We start from the raw sequence: 20769 nt of genomic DNA, 5'->3' as shown, positions 1-20769 counted from the left end.
AAACACAGTGAGAAGCTGCATTCTCTTGGTCAATCCTTGAGTAAATGAATAAAGTGATGATATCACCATTCAACTCATGATAGCAGGATTCTGCAACTGATTGTTCAGTTTTTCGTTATAGTCAGCATATGCTGTGGACTCCTTCAAATATGCATAGTTCTGTGCATTAGGGTTCTCAAAAGCTAAAAAGAACAGAAAATATACACAGTATGACAACACTAACCTCCTGGTCATTGACATCCACAGTCCCACTGGTGATTCAACAAATACACAAGGGAATAGGCGTGTGTGCTATACTAATAATCAGGGGCGTAGTGCTAAAATAAGAGGTGGGGTAAACTATGAATTCTGTGATGTGGTAAGGTGGACTGCGCCATGCGGTATCAGATTTTTTTCTGAAGATATTCAGAACATGTTTGAAGATGGTAGAGGTTATTGTCCAATATTTATAACAATACCAGTGGTAATGGTTCTTAGAGTGTTGATGAGTGTACATATTGTGAATGTGGATAATAGAGTTTGATGTTTGAATGTTAAAAGTTGCAATTGGTAACACTTTTGAGTGGTGGAAAACCTCTAATGAGAGCTGGATATACTATATTTCTGAAATTTCAGAGGTGGATAAACTGAGTTTACTTGTGTTTAGCGTCCACTGCAGCTCTGATAATAATGAAATAATTTCTTAAAAAAATTGCATATCATCAAGACTTTACTTTATGACCAACGTCAGAGCCATGCACTGCAGTGTGTTCAAGCCGGTAAAAAGTAAGCATGCATGAATGGCATAATTAAAGAATCAAGAAGGAATCTCTGATGTACTGAGGAATGAGTAGACTAGTCTCTGTCAGTATTAATGTATACATGCAGAAACTAAAAAGTCTAAACTCTTATGAATCCTTCTTCAAACCACTTCCAGTATGGTCTTGAATTTTGACGTCGAAATCATGAATTTGGTGAATCACAAAGCTCAGCCAATAAGATTCTTTCCCTCCAGATGGTTTGTGATGTCATTCTCTGAGCTGATAGTCACCATTCCTCAACATGGGTGATTAGAGAAGCTTTTGTAATGCATAGAGGCCTGAGTGTGGGAAACTCAAATGACCACTCTACCAGCAACATGACAGAGGAAGACATCTGGTACATCTGCAGAACTCCTGAAGACAGAGGGAAGGGAATGTTCCAAAGACAATTTCCCCTCCATATTGTTATTTTCACAAAGATTTTATTACAAAATGCACCACAGCAGTGCAGCAACATGGAAACAATTGTCATTCTTATTGCATTTTTTAAATTAATGAGTTCACAAAAGCACAGAGCTTGACAAAAGTGAAAGCTTGCATGAATGCATAAAAACTCCAAGAGTTTTCAGACTCGTTGTAGTTGTTGAATGTTTCAAGAATTCTGTAGTAAAATTATTTAAAGATCTCAGACATGTTTTCTCAGCCAATCATTAAAGGATAGTGCACAATATTTGAACTCTCAAACAGACACACTATGACATGCATGAACACACCACCACACATGTGTATACAGTGTGAGCAACATGTGCCCTGTCAGTATCATTGACCCCAACATCAGGAAGCAGATTAACTCTCCTCACAGGGTCAGTCCTTTCCCACATCCACACAGTGGGTCTGTGGGTCTCTCTCCATCACCCCCAACCCAGCACCTGTTCCCCTGAGGTTTGACCATTGTGCCCCAGCAATGGGAGAATCCAGCATGTGGCAGCTCCACACTCCTCAGTGTCCTCTACAGCTCAGCCATTGGCTGCTGACTGTGAGAAACTCCAACCAGCCCAAGACCCACACATTCATATGGAGATCTGGGAGTATAAATAGAGGACATGAAACCAGTGCTGATCAGATTCACTCTACACAGAGAGATCTACTGCAGCTACAACAATGGCGCCTACAATCACTTCCTCAGCAGGCTACTCAAAGGAACACCTGAGTCTGAATCTTAAGGTAAATATTGTACCAAACTCTTTCAGATTTTCCAAAAACGTTCATTGACTTCACACTCTGTGCATATTTAAAGACCAAATGTATTAATGACATCTACTTCCTATTTGCAGATAAGAAAACCCATTGTGGAGAAGATGCGTAGGGATCGCATTAACAAAAGTATTGAGGACCTCAAGGATCTCCTGGGTCCACAGCTCCTCAACCAGCAGCCCGAGTCCAAGCTGGAGAAAGCTGACATCCTGGAGATGACCGTTTGCCTCCTGAGACGACAGCTCCAGCATAAGACTCTGCCTTCATCTGATGATGTTCTTCAGGGATTCTCCACGTGTGCCAAAGAAGATGTTCACTTCCTGTCAAAAAGTCATGGAACTGTGCTGAGCCACTTCCAGACCCAGAAGCCGTCCTCTGATGAGGACATGCCAGGTCAAGCCCTGCCTCAGATTAGTGTGCTGAATCAGCACACACTGAGCAAAGAGAAGAGTCCATCCAAGAGCGCCCCCTGGAGGCCTTGGTAGAAAACTGAAGTATAGTTCAACATGAACTAAGACTGTCATTGGTTAATCCTGCAAATGCAGGCGTTATGTTTTCTTTTTATCTGAAAAGAATGTAAGATCATTTCCAGGAGGAAATATGGAATACCATATCTGTGATATGGACTGCCAATTGTCTTCAGCGAAGACTTTCTTACACGTGGCAAGTTCTATAATTTGCAAAATAGCCATATTGGTGATATTTTCACAGCTGAAAATAGGCTAACTCAAATGCTATGTTATTGAAATAATGACTACAGCCTGTTTACTAAGTAAATTGTTGTCTCTTAGGAAACTGCACTGACTTCATTAATGGAGTTTTCTCAATGAGGGATTTTTTTTAACTCAACAATGAGAAATGTAAAACTTTCTTAACATTTAAGAAACATGAATGTTGTGCTTTCAATGAAATGCATCTCTTATGTGCTGTAATAACCACAAATAGCATTGATGTAAAGCTTCCATTGTCTTTTATAAAGACCTGTTATGTTTGTCTCATTAGAGAACAACTTGTTGACTAATGTCACATAGACAAGGATTTTGTTCTAAGATGTTAGAAACTGATTTAATTAATGGGAATTCTCAAGGAGGGAGGTTTTCTCACTTACCTTAACAATGGGAGAAATTACACTTTCTTAACATTTAAGAAACTTGAATGTTGTGTTTTCAATGAAATGCATCTCTTATGTGCTGTAATAACCACAAATAGCTTTGATATGAAGTTTCCATTGTCTTTTATAAAGACCTGTTATATTTGTCTTAGTTGAGATCAACCTGTTTAACAATGTCAATAGACAATAATTTTGTTCTAAGTTGTTAAACTTTTTTATTTATTTCAAATGGCTTAATTCTCAAGCCAGAAAAGTACAATAAATCAATTTCTGCATATTTGACTCTCGCTTGTCTCTCTTTTATCGATAGTTACAGTTACTATCAATAGTACAGTAGTAAACAGTGTGCGTAATAAATGTCAACAAATAGTTACCTCTGCAGTAAAGTAACTTCAGAAGGTACATTTCTTTATCCATATCATTAGTAAAAAAATAACAGTATGCTCAGATTGTCAGCATCTGTGGGCTGGAAAGTAGCTGTACCTGAATTTCAATTCCACTATGAATTCCACTATTCAATTCATTATGAGAGCATTCCAACAACCTTGAAATTTGGAGATGTTTTTGCAACATGTTTAGCCAATTATTGGGTCCAGTGGCACCTGTTGAAACACACTGAGATTTGATGTTCACGGTGTCTATGAAGAACCAAGCAATTATGTCACTGGATAAGTGGTTGTGGCTTCCGGCTGTTTAAATTAGACAGTTCATGCCAGAAGCGGTTAGAGCTGACATGATAGTATACACTAAATGATGTATCTAACTGCTCTGGCATGTTTTCGTCTGTATAATTAAAACCCCTTTTGACTGTAGACATTCACAGAAATTAAGTACAAAAGTAGTAAAATACAGGATTATTTTACAATATTCCAATTAAATGCAAAATGGTTCTATCTATTTGTTTCTGATGTGTGTTGAAACCAACACAATTTCATCAACAGTGATAGACTGCGTCTACTATTGCATGGATGTTCAATGTTTTGGCAATGAAACCAAAATGTAGGATTGGTTCACTGATCTTTTCATTCATGCTGATCATATTGAAACATTACAGCTTTCAAAACACTATACAAATGTGATAGTGAAGGAAAATGATATATCAAGTAGAAAAAGGCATCATCTTTGTTTTACAGTCGTCATACAGGCTCATAAAATATGCTTGAGTATGGCATTATGAATGTGGATAGTGTTTCTTGCCTTAAAGTATCATAATGAATTTGAAGAAATGTTATATCTCATATTATTCATACTCAATGTTTGTTAAATCAAAACAATTCATAAATGCAATCTAATCCAGTGGTTGCATAGAAACTGAATTAGACCCCACTGCTCTCACTGTCAGCTGGGCAGCAGGGGGATGAAGCTTCTTGACTAATGTGGAGGGTAATGAGACACACTTCTATTGTTCCCCCATTGAAGTGCAGAGAATGGAGAGAGTGTGGGAAAGTGTGGTGGACTCTCTCACAGAATCTCTTAGACACCCAGCAAAATGGCAAATATTGTCCATACCAAAACATTGTATATATGGCATTGTGTGTGTATAAACTGTATTGAGATTACTGTGTCATAGCACTGGCACATATTTTTTATCATCTTTTTAATATGTTTTAGTAAAACCATACCTTGCATGTTTATGTGTAAAAAAAGAATGAAAATTCATTAATCATGAGAGATGACCATTTGCCTCCTGAGACAACAGCTCCAGCATAAGACGCAGCCCTAATCTAATGCTGTTCTTCTGGGATTTACCCAGATTCCCCATAATGATGTGATGAAGACACAGTCTCATGCAACAGTGTGGAGACACTTCAAGACCCGGAAGCCTCTATATGGGACATGGAAGAGTCAGTCCAGCCAAGAGTGCCCCCTGGTGGTCATTGCGGACACATGCATAGCGAGACTGTCCAAATTGACCACATTGGCCAGAAATAAATCCTAAAAGGACTTTAAAGAAAAAGTCAGCCAGTGTCCAAGCCAAATGCAGGTGGTATCTTTACATCAAGAAACTCAGATTTGTTAAAAGAAAATAAATGTTTTAATGGAAACCTTTTGAAAAACTGTGAAATTTGAGATATCATAACAGTGTTACTATAATCATGGTTGTACAGGATGATATTTTTGAAGCTCTTTGTCTCTTTTAAATAACTGCATCTGTATGATATAATCTTACTTTCCCATTGTAGAATTTATTAATGTAACCGCATTGTCACCCAGCCCATCACATATCTGACAGACCAGAGACTAGTACCTGACTAAATCTGATGGGTTAAAGGCTGCACCTTATCAACAAGCTTCTGAACGCACTGTACAGTATAATACTACGCAAGCCATCCACTGATATTGATAACAGGAGCTTAGGTGCACATTATGCATCTTTTACCATAACTTACACACATATGCATCTGATCATATGTCCAAAACAATGAATATAATATGTTTAGATTAGTTTGTATAAATGGACTTTATTCATTAAGATTGGACAGCCCAGTATTTAACAAACAAACAAACAAAACTTTCTTTGCCAATGATAGTAGGATGTGGCTACCTACTGATAAATTAGCATGAAGGAGGCACACTTGTATTGTCTACAGAGGGGTGCGGAGAATGGTCAAAGTGTGGGAACGCTCTGGAGAGGAGAGTCTCAGTTCTTGGTCATTAGCATCCACAGTCCCACTAGAGGTTCCACTAACACACACAAGAATAGACACGTGCTTCCCCTTCTACCATACACTCTTAAAACAAATGTGCTGTCCTTACTTACTTGAAATTACTGCATACTGCATATCAATGTAAATATACAGGTCACACAAGCACAAGTTTAAACTTCATGTAACTGTTAAGACTATATAAATATACAACACAACTACCTCTATTTTTTTTTTTTATATATATATATATATATATATATATGTCCTATATTTCTATTTTGATACATACATGTTCTATATTTCAGTCTTGCACTTTAATTTAATGTTTATTGTCTATGGCTATGTCTATAGTATGTCTATGTCTGTATTTAAAGTATGTCTATGTCTGCATGGGAAAGTAAGAAACGAAATTTCAATTCTTTGTATGACCAGTGCATGTAAAGAAATTGACAATAAAAGCCGACTTGACTTGACTTGACTTATCTGGACACAGAGATGTGTTAAAAAACAACTCAAGTTGTGTTGTTTTCAATGCATGTTGGTTATTTTCAACACATTTGTGTAACAAATAAAAAAGGAAACAACACAAACTGTGTTGTCCCTATCTAGACACAGAGATGTGTTAAAACAACGGAAGCTGTGTTGTTTTCAACACATTCGTTTTAAGAGTAAAAACCAATAAAAGTATGTGCATGAGATATTTCAACAGTATAAATCTCCATTGAGCCAGTCCTGCTCTATTTGTATTGTACTGTATGTTTTTACACAACAGGATATGCCTAGATATGAGATACAGTTAAGTTCATCACATCAAGGGTTCATTTAATTTAATTTGCATTTTAGTTGAGTCAGTTTGCGATGTTCTGTTTCAAAGCCAAAAGCATGAATGAACGAAGCAAAATAAAAATATGAAATGTGTTTATTTCCCTAACTCTACTTCTAAAACAATTGAATAAGGGGCTGTTCGTTATTTATTGAAGGGGCCACCTGAGGGATTTTGAGTGCTTCAGTCAAAAGTTGCATGACCCTCCCTTGCCTGCTAGAAATTGTTCAATGACCCTCCGACAGAATTGTCAAAAAAGACATGACCCTCTCCTGCCAATTGTCTTTCCGGGAGCTTGCATGTTACCAGTCCTTACTTTTCAAATGTGTTGCACTTGTTTGCACAATTTCACAAATAATCATATGTGATTAATAATGTGACAAATAATCCCTGTGCACGGGGACCAAAACAATGCTTGCCAACTTTTTCCGTGCCGTTTTAATATTTTCCCGTAGAATATCCCATATTTTAATACTCTCATAACATTAGCCCTGCCATCGGGCCTGTCTCTGTGTTGCCTTGTTGCTACCCCCTTGCCCTTCCAACGAAACAGATGTCTTCAAATCATCGTTTTCCTTGCTTGAAGGCGAACTTAGAGTGATGTTAACCTATTTAAGTTTAACGGTGTGATTGTCGTGAGAGCACGATTCATTGGCGCTTGCATGTTCGGCCGTGTGTCTACGTGCGCACCTGCCTACCATCAGGCTACTCAGCTACTAGAGAAAGAATTTCCCCTATGTCAAAGTCCTTTTAGGCAAGTCCCTCCACTCGGCGGCCATTTGAGCTTTTTGGGCACTCGTCGGGCATCCATTTCGGCAGAAATGCGCGTGCGCAAGGCTTCACGACACCAATCTTGCTCCAGCGGCGAGATCACAACACATGATTGGCACGATGTCTTTACAACACACCATATGATTGGCTCAGTGTATTCACATCACACCACATGATTGGCTCAATGTATTCACATGTTGACGTTTTGGCGAGGAAGGGGTGGGATATGCGTAGACAACGGCCATATTGGCGTGACAAACTAGCCCCATGCAATTTTATGGAGTATTTTTTGAGTGCTGTGTCTCCACATTAGAAAGTCTCTGCCTATGTTCACTCCAAGTTGGCCTACCATAACTTACCAACTCTGCACTGTAGACCCTAAACTGGCTATTTATATTTATTCTGTGAAATAAGCAAATGTATTTGTTCAACTTTATGAAGCAGAATTACGCACTAGGCTACTTGGAACGTAACACATGTTTGTTTGCGCAGGAGAAAGAATGACAGCAATTAACAAATTGCACTTGTTGCTGTTTACCAATAAATACTATATATTTTTGCAAAGCTAGAGATTGGGCAGGAACAAGGTCAATTGGTAGATATGCTTGTCAAAACGTTAGGAGCTGGATGTGGATGAATGAAGCACAAGTATGCTTTACTAATGTTAAGCATGCATGCTGTTACACGGTATACTAAAAGTAAGCCAAAGGTAAATGTAGCCTTTTAGGGATGTGTAAAGTTGACCAAATTACTGTAATATAGGCTGTTAGGCATGAATAAAGTAGGCTACTTTGTTGCTACAAACCCTTCAGACGTTAATGGGGATGATGTTGACATTTTCCCGTATTTTGGGTGAGAAACCTGGGGCATCTCCCTTATTTTCAATGTTCAATGTTGACAGCTATGGAAAGAAAGAGAACATAATATGGCGCCAGAAATCACATTCCCTCTAGAACCTTTGCTAGTGCCTATATCCCTCAGTCTCCATTGAGTCTCTACGAAAGCCGCAGTGTATCTTGCTACTCTGCAAGAAAGAAGGAAATGAGGGGTAAACGTGGTGTGCAGAGAGGGGTTAAAAATATGCACCTAGGCCACTTTGAAATGTTGCTGTTTTCATGATTACAAAATTTGGTTGACCCCCCCTCCTACACTAAAAAAAAATTGGGTGACCCTCCCATTAACAAAGAATAAAAAGACATGACCCTCCCCTATTTTCCTCCGGTGGTCCATTCCTTAAATACAGAACAGTCCCTAACCAAAAGCTATATATTAACTATGTGCGTCAGTGTTATGACCCTCTCTGTCTCTGGCTGTCTGTGCTACCTTGACTGGCTGGAGACGGCAGAGTGCTTGATTGCCAATTAAGCCACACCTGTGTGCAAATGGGCTTTAAAAGCCAGACCAACTTGCTCTCTCTCTCTCTCTCTCTCTCGAACCCGACACACACATAGACTCTCAGACTCACGACATACATTCATGCACGCACTCACTCACTCACTCTGGCATACATTTCCCTTTGACTATGCAACAAACATTCACCACACTCACTCTGATTTTCCTGCCGGCGTTCCAATCACTTACACTCTCAACCAGATGATCCCACATCCCCTAGACATACTTTTGTGATACCAATAAATATTTGTGATAATTTCATTCAGTGTTCGTCTCCCTTTCATGTTTTCGGTCCATACGAGCCTGGCCCGTAACAGTCAGGGTCTTTCCCCTCAGATAATTTCAAAATCTCTGAGCAGATAGTCATCATTCCTCAACATGGGTGATTTGAAAGCTTTTTAATGCATAGAGGCCTGAGTGTGGGAAACTCAAATGACTGCTCTACCAGCAACATGAAAGAGGATGACATCTGTTGCATCTGAGACCTAAGGTGAGAGTCTAAAGGGGAGCGTCCCTTCATTTCAGAAAATGATGACAAACTTTTAACAGGTATGTTTTTGTGAGGGTCCTGACTGTTTGTAAGGGATATAACTCATGTAAGAATTCATGTAATGTCTAGTTACCTAGTCTGGTTATAGTTTGGGTTAGGTTAATGATTATTTAGATAGATGGATAGATAGATACTTTATTGATCCTCAAGGGGAAATTCAAGGGTCTCAGTAGCATACAGACATAACACACAACATGCACTTACAGCAGAAATGGTAAACATAAGTATAAGTATAAACATATAACTAAACTCCACTGTATAATAAAGACAGTAGAAGATAAGACAGATAAGAAAACTAACAAAACTAAATACTAAATACACTATGTAAGTTAAATTAAGAAAGTTCAATGTGCTTGAGGGAGATCAAGCATAAGACGCTTGTAGTGACAGGGCCGGGACTGGTGAGGTGCTAAAGGGAGTGAGTGTCATGGTGAAGGTGCAAACAGTAGTCCAACCATAGTCCTTAGTTGTGTGTGCCTGGCAAGGTGCTCAAGAGAGTGAGTGTCATGGTGAAGGTGCAAAAAGTAGTCCAACAGTGCAACAGTGCAAGAGTAAGGTCTAGAGACCAGCATACAAAATATAGAAAAATAGGAGAGTAAAGTGTAATGTAGACAAGGTAAAATAAAAAACAATTTCAGTGCAAGAACAGGTTGAGGTAATAGGGTTATAGCCATTCCTTCATTCATTCATTCATTCAGTATTGTATCAGAAGCCTGACTGCAGCCATTGATCATGTGTGCTAATATAGCATGAAAAACAGTGTAGCAGTAAAACAGTAGTGAAAACATTAGGCTGTGTACAATAGTAAAACAGTAGTAAAACAGTAGTAAGCAGTAGTGGGCAGTCAGTACTCAAAAAACATGGACATGGAGAGGGTGGAGAGGCAGACAGATAAAGCAGAGAAGTCTATCTCTCCTCTTCCCTTAAGTGAGGCATTGAACAGTTCAATGGCCCTAGGAACAAATTACTTCCTCAGCCTTTCAGTTGTGCATGGCAGTGAGCGAAGTCTCCAGCTGATCAAGCTCTTTTGGTTTTTGATAGTGCTGTAGAGCGGATGACATTCATTGTCCAAGATGTTGATCAGTTTGTTTAGGGTCCTTTTGTCAGATATTGAAGTGATGCACTCCAGTTCAGCTCCCACTACAGAGCCAGCCTCCCTTACCAGCCTGTCAAGTCGCCCAGCATCCTTCTTCTTTGTGCTTCCTCCCCAGCATTCCACTGCATAGAAGAGGGCGCTGGCCACAACATCCTGAGGAGCTTGCTGCACACATTGAAGGGCCGCAGCCTCCGCAGGAAGTACAGCCTGCTCTGTCCTTTCTTGTAGAGTGCATCAGTGTTGGCTGACCAGTCCAGTTTATTGTCCAGGTGGAGACCCAGATACTTGTAGGTGCTTACAACCTCCACATTGACCCCATCAATGGAGACTGGTAGCAGAGCGGGCTTAGACCTTCGGAAATCCACCACCATCTCCTTGGTCTTTGAAGTGTTTAGTTGAAGGTGATTGAGTTTGCACCACTGCACAAAGTCCTCCACCAGGCTCCTGTACTCCTCCTCCTACTAATAATTTATTATTAATAATTGGATATTTCACAAACACACTTAAAAATTGTATACATTACATCATATATTCATTCCAATTGAATGAAAATGTGCACCAATAAACAAATTCAATTGCCAAAATCAATTCATAGTGTTCATACACATCCACATGCTTCGTCAGTGTTATTGATGGTAGCATCAGTCAGCAGATTAACTCTCCCCACAGGGTCAGTCCTTTCCCACATCCACACAGTGGGTCTGTGGGTCTCTCTCCATCACCCCCAACCCAGCACCTGTTCCCCTGAGGTTTGACCATTGTGCCCCAGCAATGGGAGAATCCAGCATGTGGCAACTCCACACTCCTTATTGTCCTCTGCAGCTCAGCCATTGGCTGCTGACTGTGAGAAACTCCAACCAGCCCAAGACCCACACATTCATATGGAGATCTGGGAGTATAAATAGAGGACATGAAGCCAGTGCTGATCAGATTCACTCTACACAGAGAGATCTACTGCAGCTACAGCAATGGCGCCTACAATCACTTCCTCAGCAGGCTACTCAAAGGAACATTTGAGTCTGAACCACAAGGTAAATACAGGAACCTTACCTCTTGTAAACTTGATATCAACATTCTTTGTCAGCCTATTACTTTAATAGTTAAAGAATAAATGTATTAATGACATCTTCTTTGTCTTTACAGTTAAGAAAGCCACTTGTGGAGAAGATGCGCAGAGATCGCATCAACAACTGTATCGAGCAGCTCAAGGATCTTCTGGGTCCACAGCTCCTCAACCAGCAGCCCGACTCCAAGCTGGAGAAAGCCGACATCCTGGAGATGACCGTTTGCCTCCTGAGACGACAGCTCCAGCATAAGACTCTGCCCTCCTCTGATGATGTTCTTCAGGGATTATCCAGGTGTGCCCAAGAGGTTGTTCACCTCCTGTCTAAAGATGAGGCTCAGACACACTCCCATGGAACTGTGCTGAACCACTTCCAGACCCAGAAGCTGTCTTCTGATGAGGACATGGCAGATCAAGCCCTGCCTCAGATTAGTGTGCTGAATCAGCACACACTGAGCAAAGAGAAGAGTCAGGGCAAGAGCGCCCACTGGAGGCCTTGGTAGAAAACTTCAAACCAAGATTCTTCAAGATTCTCCAAGATGTTTGACCACATTGGTCTGCTAAGAGCCTCCAAGGACATTTATTCTTTTAAAAGATGTTTGATTGTTAACCTGCTATTGCAGGTGTTATCTGATTCTTTTTTGTTTTAAGAAACTTGATTTTCTTTCAAGAAAGAAAGTATTTGCAAGCCATTGCACACTAAATGTCTTCAGTGAAGATTTTCTGTAAAATGGAAAACATTTTAAAAGTTTTTAAATATTGAACATATTGATTTTAGAAGAATCTAAAATAATGCAAATCACCATGGTTGTACATGCCAATGGTTCTTGACATGTGTCAAACTATTTCATTGTATCATTGTAATGCAATTATGCTTTAACTTTAAAACACACTTCAATGATGGAACAACCTTTTAAAATCTCAACTCTGAGAATATGTGACACTTTCTTAATATTTAAGAAAACAATGTGATCTCCCATGTGTGAGAGTGTGATCCTTTTCATCCTGTTCATTCTGTGAAATGAACTTACAACTGCCTTTGATATGGGGTTGCTGTTGTCTTTTATAAAGACTTGTTTTATAACCCAATCTATGTCTCAGTTGAGACCATACATGATTGATATAATATCTGTGAAACTTGTCTGAATCAGACAGAACGTATGTATGTGATGTTCTCCTTTTGCTAGAACCTAACAATAAAATATGCCCTCTCTCTTACATTATCTTGGTGGTGTCGTTCCTGCAGACTGGTGCATTGTAGTTCAGATACAAGGGTCTTGGGTCTGTGGGAAAACAATAAGTGCACTTCAGCTCACATTTTAATGGGAAGAAGGCTGGCCTCATTTCAGGCTTACTGGCAAACTTGATTAAATCACAGCAGATTCAAAAATTTGGAAATTTTTTGGAAAAGCTTGGAAAAATGTCCAAGATGTTTTTAAACAACAATCCAGCTGTTTGACCGCTCTTAAATGATACACCACAGTGACCACATGTAACTGCATGGCAGCAGGGGGATGAAACTCCTTGACTAATGTGGAGGGTAATGAGACACACTTCTATTGTTCCCCCATTGAAGAGCAGAGAATGGAGAGAGTGTGGGAAAGAGTGGTGGACTCTCTCACAGACCTCCTGTGGGTCAATGGGCTCCGCACCCATACTTAAGACAGATGAGCTGTCTCTAACGCTATCATATATCAATACAACAATCTCTCACAAGTTCAAATAATAATAATAAAAAAAATAATAAAAAAAATGATTAAAAACATTTATCTATTCAGCCAATGTGGCTGCAAATGTGAAAACAAACCTCTTCATTTTTTGCTCGTCTTCATTTCCCTTCGCTGCAACTCAACACATGAATTCATAAATCTGATTGATTTAATTTCCAGCAGCCCTTTCATGATCAATTAGAAAAGAATTCCCCCCAAAATAGTTCAATAACGTTTCCTCTGGTGTGTAGTCAAATTTAATACAATTTTAAGCGCCATTTAAAACAAAGAAGTTACACTTTGTAACACTTTGTCTGTTTATATACATATTTGTATGAATTATCTGCATATTTTTGCTTTACTAACATTATATAAATTGCATTCGAAGTTCAGAAGATCTTCTCAGAGTCTGCTGCTGAGTGGAATTAGCATAAGAAGGCACACTTCTATTGTGAAGGAGAAACTCCACTGGTGGGGAGTGTGGGAAAGTCTCAGTTCCTGGTCATTAGCATCCACAGTACCACTGGAGATTCCACACACCCACACACACAGGGGAATAGACACACATTCCAGTTATAATTTAGCATATCAACATTATAAAAGTATATTAGAAAATATTTTAATTACACACTTTTTCTCAACTATTTCACATTCACTGATGCATTGCATTATATTATGCTTTTGATTTTGAGTGTGAGCATGATACATTGTTGCAAAAAGGAGACGGATGTCCTTGTCATTTCACTTGGCATTCCTTGAGGCAAGGCTTTAGAACTGCAGACAATTAAAATCCTGACTAGACTAGAGCTAGACTGCTTCAGAAACTGCTATATGCTTCCTTTCTGCTTAAATCTGGTTTGAAAAAAGATTTGAATGGTAAAGTTGAACATAGCAAACTAACAATACTTTTTCAGTATATGTAGCCTAATATAACTAATGTCAGCCTAGTACTGTGGATGCTGCCCTTCAGATGTTTATGATAAAATGTGTGATAAAAATGTGCTTCTATCACAACATCAATATGGTAATCAAGCTTTATATATATATATATATATATTAGTGATTAGAGTACATTTTATAATGCACAGTGATAATGTGTGCTCAGATGGACATTCTACTGTTAAGACACAAGATCTCTAAAGTAGCCCTCCTCTGACAAAGAACCTGACATTTCCAGACATATTTTGTTTTTGTTCAGAAACACAGAACAGACAATTCATAATATAAAAGACTAAATGTCTATCTGTTAAGGTTTGGGGTAAGGTGTTAGTTTGTTTGTAAATTAATGGTACTTTCCAATTGGTTAAAAGTAGCATGTTAAAATATCAGGAAATGTCTTGTTAAAGTGCTTTTAAAATTTCTAAGCAATATTTATGGGGAAAAAGAATGCTTTAAAGAGAAATCAAGAGAATCCTCAGACTCTGCTGCAGTGACCCCAACATCAGGCAGCAGATTAACTCTCCTCACAGGGTCAGTCCTTTCCCACATCCACACAGTGGGTCTGTGGGTCTCTCTCCATCACCCCCAACCCAGCACCTGTTCCCCTGAGGTTTGACCATTGTGCCCCAGCAATGGGAGAATCCAGCATGTGGCAGCTCCATACTCCTCATTGTCCTCTGCAGCTCAGCCATTGGCTGCTGACTGTGAGAAACTCCAACCAGCCCAAGACCCACACATTCATATGGAGATCTAGGAGTATAAATAGAGGACATGAAGCCAGTGCTGATCAGATTCATTCCAAATTGAGAGATCTGCAGACAAGATAAGCCATGATGCCAAAAACCAATTCCAAGACCACTGTCCCAAAGGAGCACCTTTTGCCTCACAAGGTAATTTAAATTTACAAATGAACACTTGATTGCATTGCTCTTTGTTATGACAAGATATAGTTTTGTAATGTGACGAACAAATTAATTTACTGTGTCATTTTTCTGTCACAGCTGAATGATCAAGCGATTGAAGATGCACGAATAGATCTACAACAGCTCAACCCCGTAACCCTGAGGCTCAGAGTTCTTGAGCAGACCTGAAGATGAAGGATTGGTCTGTAATTCACCAAAAGCTCCTTGACTCTGTGAGGGCCTGTTTCTCTTGGATTCTCCACCCGAGAGCCTCTTCCTTTCCTGGTGAAGACGGAACACAGTCCAGTGGAAGAGTGCTTCCTAAATGGCTCCCATTTCTGCAAGCAACTTGTGATGTCTACAGGCAAGAGAGCACCTGGTGCCAACAGACAGCTTTAGTGCAGTCTGCCCAAAAAAGGAGAAGAGTGCACCCAAAAGCGCCTCCTGGAGGCTCTCATTGAATCCTTCAGGCTGAGATCTGGCTAACTGGTGTATATTAAATGCTCAGTTCTTTTGTTCATCAAAAGTTTCTTTATATTTTTTATAAATTATACGTCTCAGATGATATTTTATCCAAAACATCTTCTGAAAAGTAAATATTCTATGAATATGTCACCATATGTAATGATATTTGTATGCAAATTTCTGTTTAAAAGGACGTTTTTTAAACATTAATTTGTTTTCTGAGAAAAACTGGCTAAAACCATTGTCAATACTGTCTGTTTACAACAAATTACATTTGCACATACCACATTGGTATAATGCACATACAAACTTCATGCAAAGTTATGAATATATCTCTTTCTTGGGATTTGTCCTTCTTGTTATATGCATGCCATCTTCTATGAAGATGCTGTGTATTTCATGTTGTGTTTTCACCTCTGTTTTCATGTTTAGGTTGCCACTTATATTAAGTGTCATCCTACACATGCTAAGTGTGCGTTTCCCACATGATGTGTGTAGCTCTTCAATCACAATGTGATTACTAGTTTGGTCATACTTGTATGTAAAACTATAAACTTTCCTCTGGTTAAAGAGGTGTTTCCTACCATACTCTGTTAAGAGTGATCAAGATGTTACATATTGCCTCAATATTTGCCAAGCCTCTCATATGATGCTCTTTTGGCATGGAATTTCTCACTGAGATATGCTATAAACCAAATAAACGTTTGTGTCAATCACAATTTCCTTTGTCAGAAGTCTATTAAATTGCCACTTGGGTGTCATAATTAAATAGGCCAACAAAAAATCCTAATTTTCTCTCTCTCACACACACACTTTGCTTTAAACTTAGATCTTTATGTTTTATCCTAATGTGAAATGTGGATTGTGTAAGACCTTGTAGTAAAGAACTACTGATTTATAGTAGTTCTATTGTGTAGGCTACCTATAGGCTACTTCTATAGTATGTCCCAAAATACTGTAAGATTCCTGTAATAACATTTCTTCAACACATTCGTGTAACATTATTTGTTATACATTTTTCAGGAAGTCCATAGAAATAGAAATACACAGCAAACAAATTATTAAATACAAGGAATGTTTAATAAGTGTCATCAATACAACATGATTTGAAAACAATCATTGCTGAATTTGATCTTGGGGGTAGGCTACATCATGTCACACAACGCCTTTACGAAAGGCAATTACGCTTAATTGAGAGAATTCAGTCAATACCTCATTGCTCATCACACACGTAGGCTAATGTAGACTAAATGTGAATTGCCGGAGAAAATCATTTTCATATGTAGTTTAACTCTTTAAACTAATGTCGGACCCCAAAGTCCAGTGGGATAGACCATTTTCGTGGTGCATTTTACCATGGTCTCCACAAAGATTTCCGCGCTCTTAATGTTGAATGTCGCTTTGATGGCATGCAAAACTGGGCGCGCGGCTCCGTTGACAGACGCGTGTGCATGCTGGTCCGCTGATGAACATAAAAACGTTTAATCTGCTCCCTCTCCGCAGGTTGCAGTGGTGCGTGCAAAGACAGGTGACGGAGTGTTTCTTGCAGACAGTGCGAAAAACCACTTTGATAGCTTTCATTTGATTTTGAAGATGCTTGTTCCCTCAGGAATTGCACAGCCATCTCCAAAATGTCAGCTTTCTCGAGTCTGGCGCTGGGCTGCTCTGGACACTGGTTTGTTTGGTTTGTTTGAAGTAATGTCCTCAGCTCCTCGATGCTGTTGTTGATTCGGTCTCGTCGTATTTTCTCCACAATTATTTTGCGACACTGAAATAAAGGAAAAAAGTAGCCTGTCGTTAATATTTGAATACAACCTAGCTTTTGAATACAGCCAGAGTGTAATGCAAAAACTTCAACAGACTATTTAAATATTCAAGGATATTTAGGTTACCTTAATGCTATGTCTTGCGCATGAAGAGGGAATTATCTCTACTGGAAAGTCTCTGTTGCACTCATATGATGCCATGGTCGAAGCGCTTTCTTGCTGTTGCTTGTGTCTGTGATGCCAAGTGTTGTCTGAGCGAGGCATTTATACTTCTGAACAACAGTCTGATTCGCAACACCTTGGATGTTCCCACAGTCTCAACCAACCACTGAATTGCAGCCAATGGTGGCAATATATGTTTTATGATTTTCTCCGGCTCTCCTAAAACGCGTGGGACTGCTTCCTCTGTCAGCGTGAGAAAACAATGACACGAGCCACTGGGAAGCACACCTAACACCTGCTGGGACAGACAGCGCGGGCTGCCACCCGTTATGGTGGGATGATAAAGTTTCTCAGCCACGCTTCAGACCTTTGATCTCAATGCTGTAAAAAGTGCTAGATGTGAGACAGTCATGGGAAACCTCGCCACACGCTTTCAACAAATAAAAAGGATACAAGGCAGAGGTGTTTTGCCAGACGTCACCATCTACAATTCCCATGTGGTAGGGCTATTTTATCTCAGCGTCTTTTGCGCATACACAGGCTACTTTAATCTGCATAAAAACCCATATACACATTACAGAACGTATTAAATGGTTATGGATGTAGGCTAGCCTCTGACAGAGTGTCTAATTCACCATGTGACAGTTAACACGACCTCAGTGGTCACTCTAGTGTTGGTAAGTCTTAGGATGAGACTATTGAGATATTCTGAAATAAACAGCAGTCATAAACGTGCTTTGTAAACAGAAGGCCTGTGCTGATAAGACAGGTCTCTCTCTCTCATCTATTCACCATCTGCAAGAAGCTTATCAGCAGCAGAGAGGTTCCCATAAAACGACTTCTGTGTCCACAACCCCCATAGCCTACATCTATGTTTGTCTGCTTAATTACAGGTTATCCAGGGAAATGTCTTTCATGCAGACATCTCTAATTCTGCATCATGATTTTATAAAATAACAAGTGGCATCTTTTCACAGAAATGAAATGTGGAAATGGCATTCAATCGTGTGATAAACAAGAAATATGTTTCCCCACTAACACTATACTACATCAGTTTGTGGCTAAATAGTGAATGGGGGGTCTGTGTTTGTGTGTGTTGGGGGTCGTATTTGCAGTCACACAGATTTATTGAGGAATGTGTGTAATTTTGATTTGAGTTGTTGTGGCCGCCTCACCCACTGGCCTGGGAGTGTGGGAAATCTAATCTTGCCCAGGACTCATGCCTTTGTAATGCTAATGAGGTCCTATAAATAGGGCAGTGTGCCTCATGACAGACCAGTTGCCTTCTGACAGACACACGCTCACTCTCTCTGCTAGAATGGCACCTATCAGCTCTAACTTGACCAACTCTAAACTCTCCAACAAGGAAAAACACAGAGTAAGTATTGTTTTATTTATGTGTTAAAAAAAAATCTTGTGTAAGTTAGATTGGGTGCACATTTTCCAGTGTTGGTTTGTTTGCATAGAAAACACTTTAAAAGGAGTTAAACATGTTTCATGTAGTGGAATAAGATTCTAATCAACTGTTCTTCTACCTCAATTTTAGATGAGAAAACCAGTTGTGGAGAAGATGCGCAGAGATCGCATCAACAGCAGCATTGAGCAGCTCAAGGCCATGCTGGAGAAGGAGTTCCACAAGCAGGACCCCAACACTAAGCTGGAGAAAGCTGACATCCTGGAGATGACAGTGGCCTTCATGAAGCAGCAACTGCAGTCCCAAAGCTCGGCCCCCCAGCGGGCCCACAGCGACGGCTACTCCCAGTGCTGGCGGGAGACGTTGCATCTCCTGTCTGTCAACTCCAACGTGGACTCCGCACCCCTGCGTCTCAGCCACTGCCACAGCATCCTGAATGCTCCCAGGAGTTTCTCTCCAGCATCTCCAGTCATCTCTGTCAAACACAGCCAAACACCAGTGAAGCAAGGAGCAGTCACACAGAAGTCAGTCTGGAGGCCCTGGTAAAGAAACTGCTCGAGCTCATGTAAATCTGATCAAGACAACCCAACATACCTGTTATAATAGAAATGGACATGAATGGTGTGAAATGTCCATTAAGTCTGCACTTATAAAGAAGCATTTGTATGACATCTGTCAGTAAGGCATGTGTGTGACCTTTCAATTGCTGTACATCTTGAAGATGAAGATTGTGCTATTGCTCTTCTCTGACTCTAGCATGTGATTCCTGTGGAGTTACTGTAATTTGTCTGTATTTGAAAATATACTTTGAACAACTTGTTTAAAATGTGTTTACCTTCTGTGAAGGATTTATTATAGGTGCCTGTAGCATCTTTTAAGACTTCAGTCTCTAATTGACATTTGTAATGTACACTGGAATATGTTATTTGGAATTTACAATAAATGTATTTTTATACTCTGAATTTCACATTGGAAATCTGTTCTCTATAATATACTCCAATAACAAGAGAAAATGTTAAGGAATCTGACTGGCCAAATCACATTACTTTTCAGCTCTGTATGGCCATTGAAGCATTACAATAGTTTACATTGCCCACCCTTTTATTGGTACAGGAAATACTGTACATAGAATTATAGAAAATAGTTGAAATAAAAAAGAAAATTGCAGAAAAGAAAAACACAATACTGCTCTTTATTGCAGTCACTACAAATTATCTGCTAATTTAAAAAGTATGTTTTACTGGCTTACACCACAAAAAGGTTACCTGATAGCGAGCAGTCCCTGTGTGTGTGTGTGAGTGTATGTTTGTGTGTGGTGTGTGTGTGTGTGTGTGTGGTGTATGCGTATGTGTGTATGTTTGTGTGTGCGTGTGTAGGAGTGTGTGTGTGTGTGGGGGGTGGGTGCATGGACGTGTGTGTGTGTGTATGTGTTGGTGGGGTGGGGGCATGTGTATGTGCATCAGTGCATAACTAAGTGTGTGTGTGAGAGAGACAGAGAGAGAGAGAGAGATAGACCGTCAACATGCCAGACCCGTGTTTGTCCACCATTCCCACAGTGCAACAGGCGCGGCAGTGTGCTGTCAGGTCCGGTTTCATCAAACAGCTGGTGAAGCCTGTGGGAGAGAGGCCTGTGTTGACTGTCACATGTGTGGAGCCGGCTTCTCCCAGGATTTCCCACACTCCAGACTCAAGCTTCCCTTTCATCACCAGCACAAAGGAAGTGTGCCGCACTAAATTATCCATTAGACACGCTAGTGTGAATTCTGACCCCTCTCTTCTCTGGGCTTCCCCTCTAATCGGTCCCCAGGGAAAAAGACTCCACTTGTTGCTTTTTTGAAACATCATTTATGTTGTATTTTCAAATTTTAAATCGTATATTAATTAACAGTCGTCCATGCAATTAGGAATTATCGTTTAAAAAGAGGGGGATGGCGACAATGTTCTGTGAAGAATCACTCTGTGAC

General features: G+C 39.8%; 2 protein-coding genes and 1 pseudogene across 3 annotated transcripts; all 3 read left to right on the top strand.

Moving 5' to 3' along the window:
* Positions 1-1843: 1843 nt before the first annotated feature.
* LOC121707646 lies at positions 1844-2688 on the top strand (annotated as a pseudogene).
* Positions 2689-11346: 8658 nt separating this feature from the next.
* LOC121707369 (transcription factor HES-5-like) lies at positions 11347-11992 on the top strand. The gene is made up of 2 exons (XM_042089881.1): positions 11347-11416; positions 11529-11992. Exons 1-2 carry the CDS (start codon positions 11354-11356, stop codon positions 11949-11951), a joined length of 486 nt encoding a protein of 161 aa, XP_041945815.1. The 5' UTR covers positions 11347-11353; the 3' UTR covers positions 11952-11992.
* A 4939-nt stretch (positions 11993-16931) lies between these two features.
* Positions 16932-19717, top strand: LOC121707258 (transcription factor HES-5-like). 2 transcript variants are annotated; one of them, XM_042089675.1, is made up of 3 exons: positions 16932-17138; positions 18709-18769; positions 18938-19717. In XM_042089675.1, the coding sequence occupies exons 2-3, from the start codon at positions 18710-18712 to the stop codon at positions 19349-19351; spliced, it is 474 nt and encodes a 157-aa protein (XP_041945609.1). In that variant the 5' UTR covers positions 16932-17138; position 18709; the 3' UTR covers positions 19352-19717. The 2 variants fall into 2 exon arrangements, with proteins under 2 accessions (XP_041945609.1, XP_041945608.1); XM_042089674.1 differs by lacking the exon at positions 16932-17138 and having other exon boundaries at positions 18338-18769.
* Positions 19718-20769: the final 1052 nt, after the last annotated feature.

The sequence above is a fragment of the Alosa sapidissima genome, chromosome 4 (assembly GCF_018492685.1).
Source record: "Alosa sapidissima isolate fAloSap1 chromosome 4, fAloSap1.pri, whole genome shotgun sequence".
NCBI classification, from domain to species: Eukaryota; Metazoa; Chordata; class Actinopteri; order Clupeiformes; family Clupeidae; genus Alosa; species Alosa sapidissima.
This window is presented reverse-complemented; position numbering and strand designations above follow the sequence as displayed.

What these genes read in the sequence shown, in the direction of transcription:
- LOC121707369 (XM_042089881.1), top strand. Translation starts at nt 11,354, where the DNA reads ATGGCGCCTACAATCACTTCCTCAGCAGGCTACTCAAAGGAACATTTG. An exon ending in ATTTGAGTCTGAACCACAAG is followed by an intron (nt 11,417 to 11,528) that starts GTAAATACAGGA and finishes TTGTCTTTACAG; the next exon opens with TTAAGAAAGCCACTTGTGGA.
- LOC121707258 (XM_042089674.1), top strand. Translation starts at nt 18,659, where the DNA reads ATGACAGACCAGTTGCCTTCTGACAGACACACGCTCACTCTCTCTGCT. An exon ending in CCAACAAGGAAAAACACAGA is followed by an intron (nt 18,770 to 18,937) that starts GTAAGTATTGTT and finishes CCTCAATTTTAG; the next exon opens with ATGAGAAAACCAGTTGTGGA.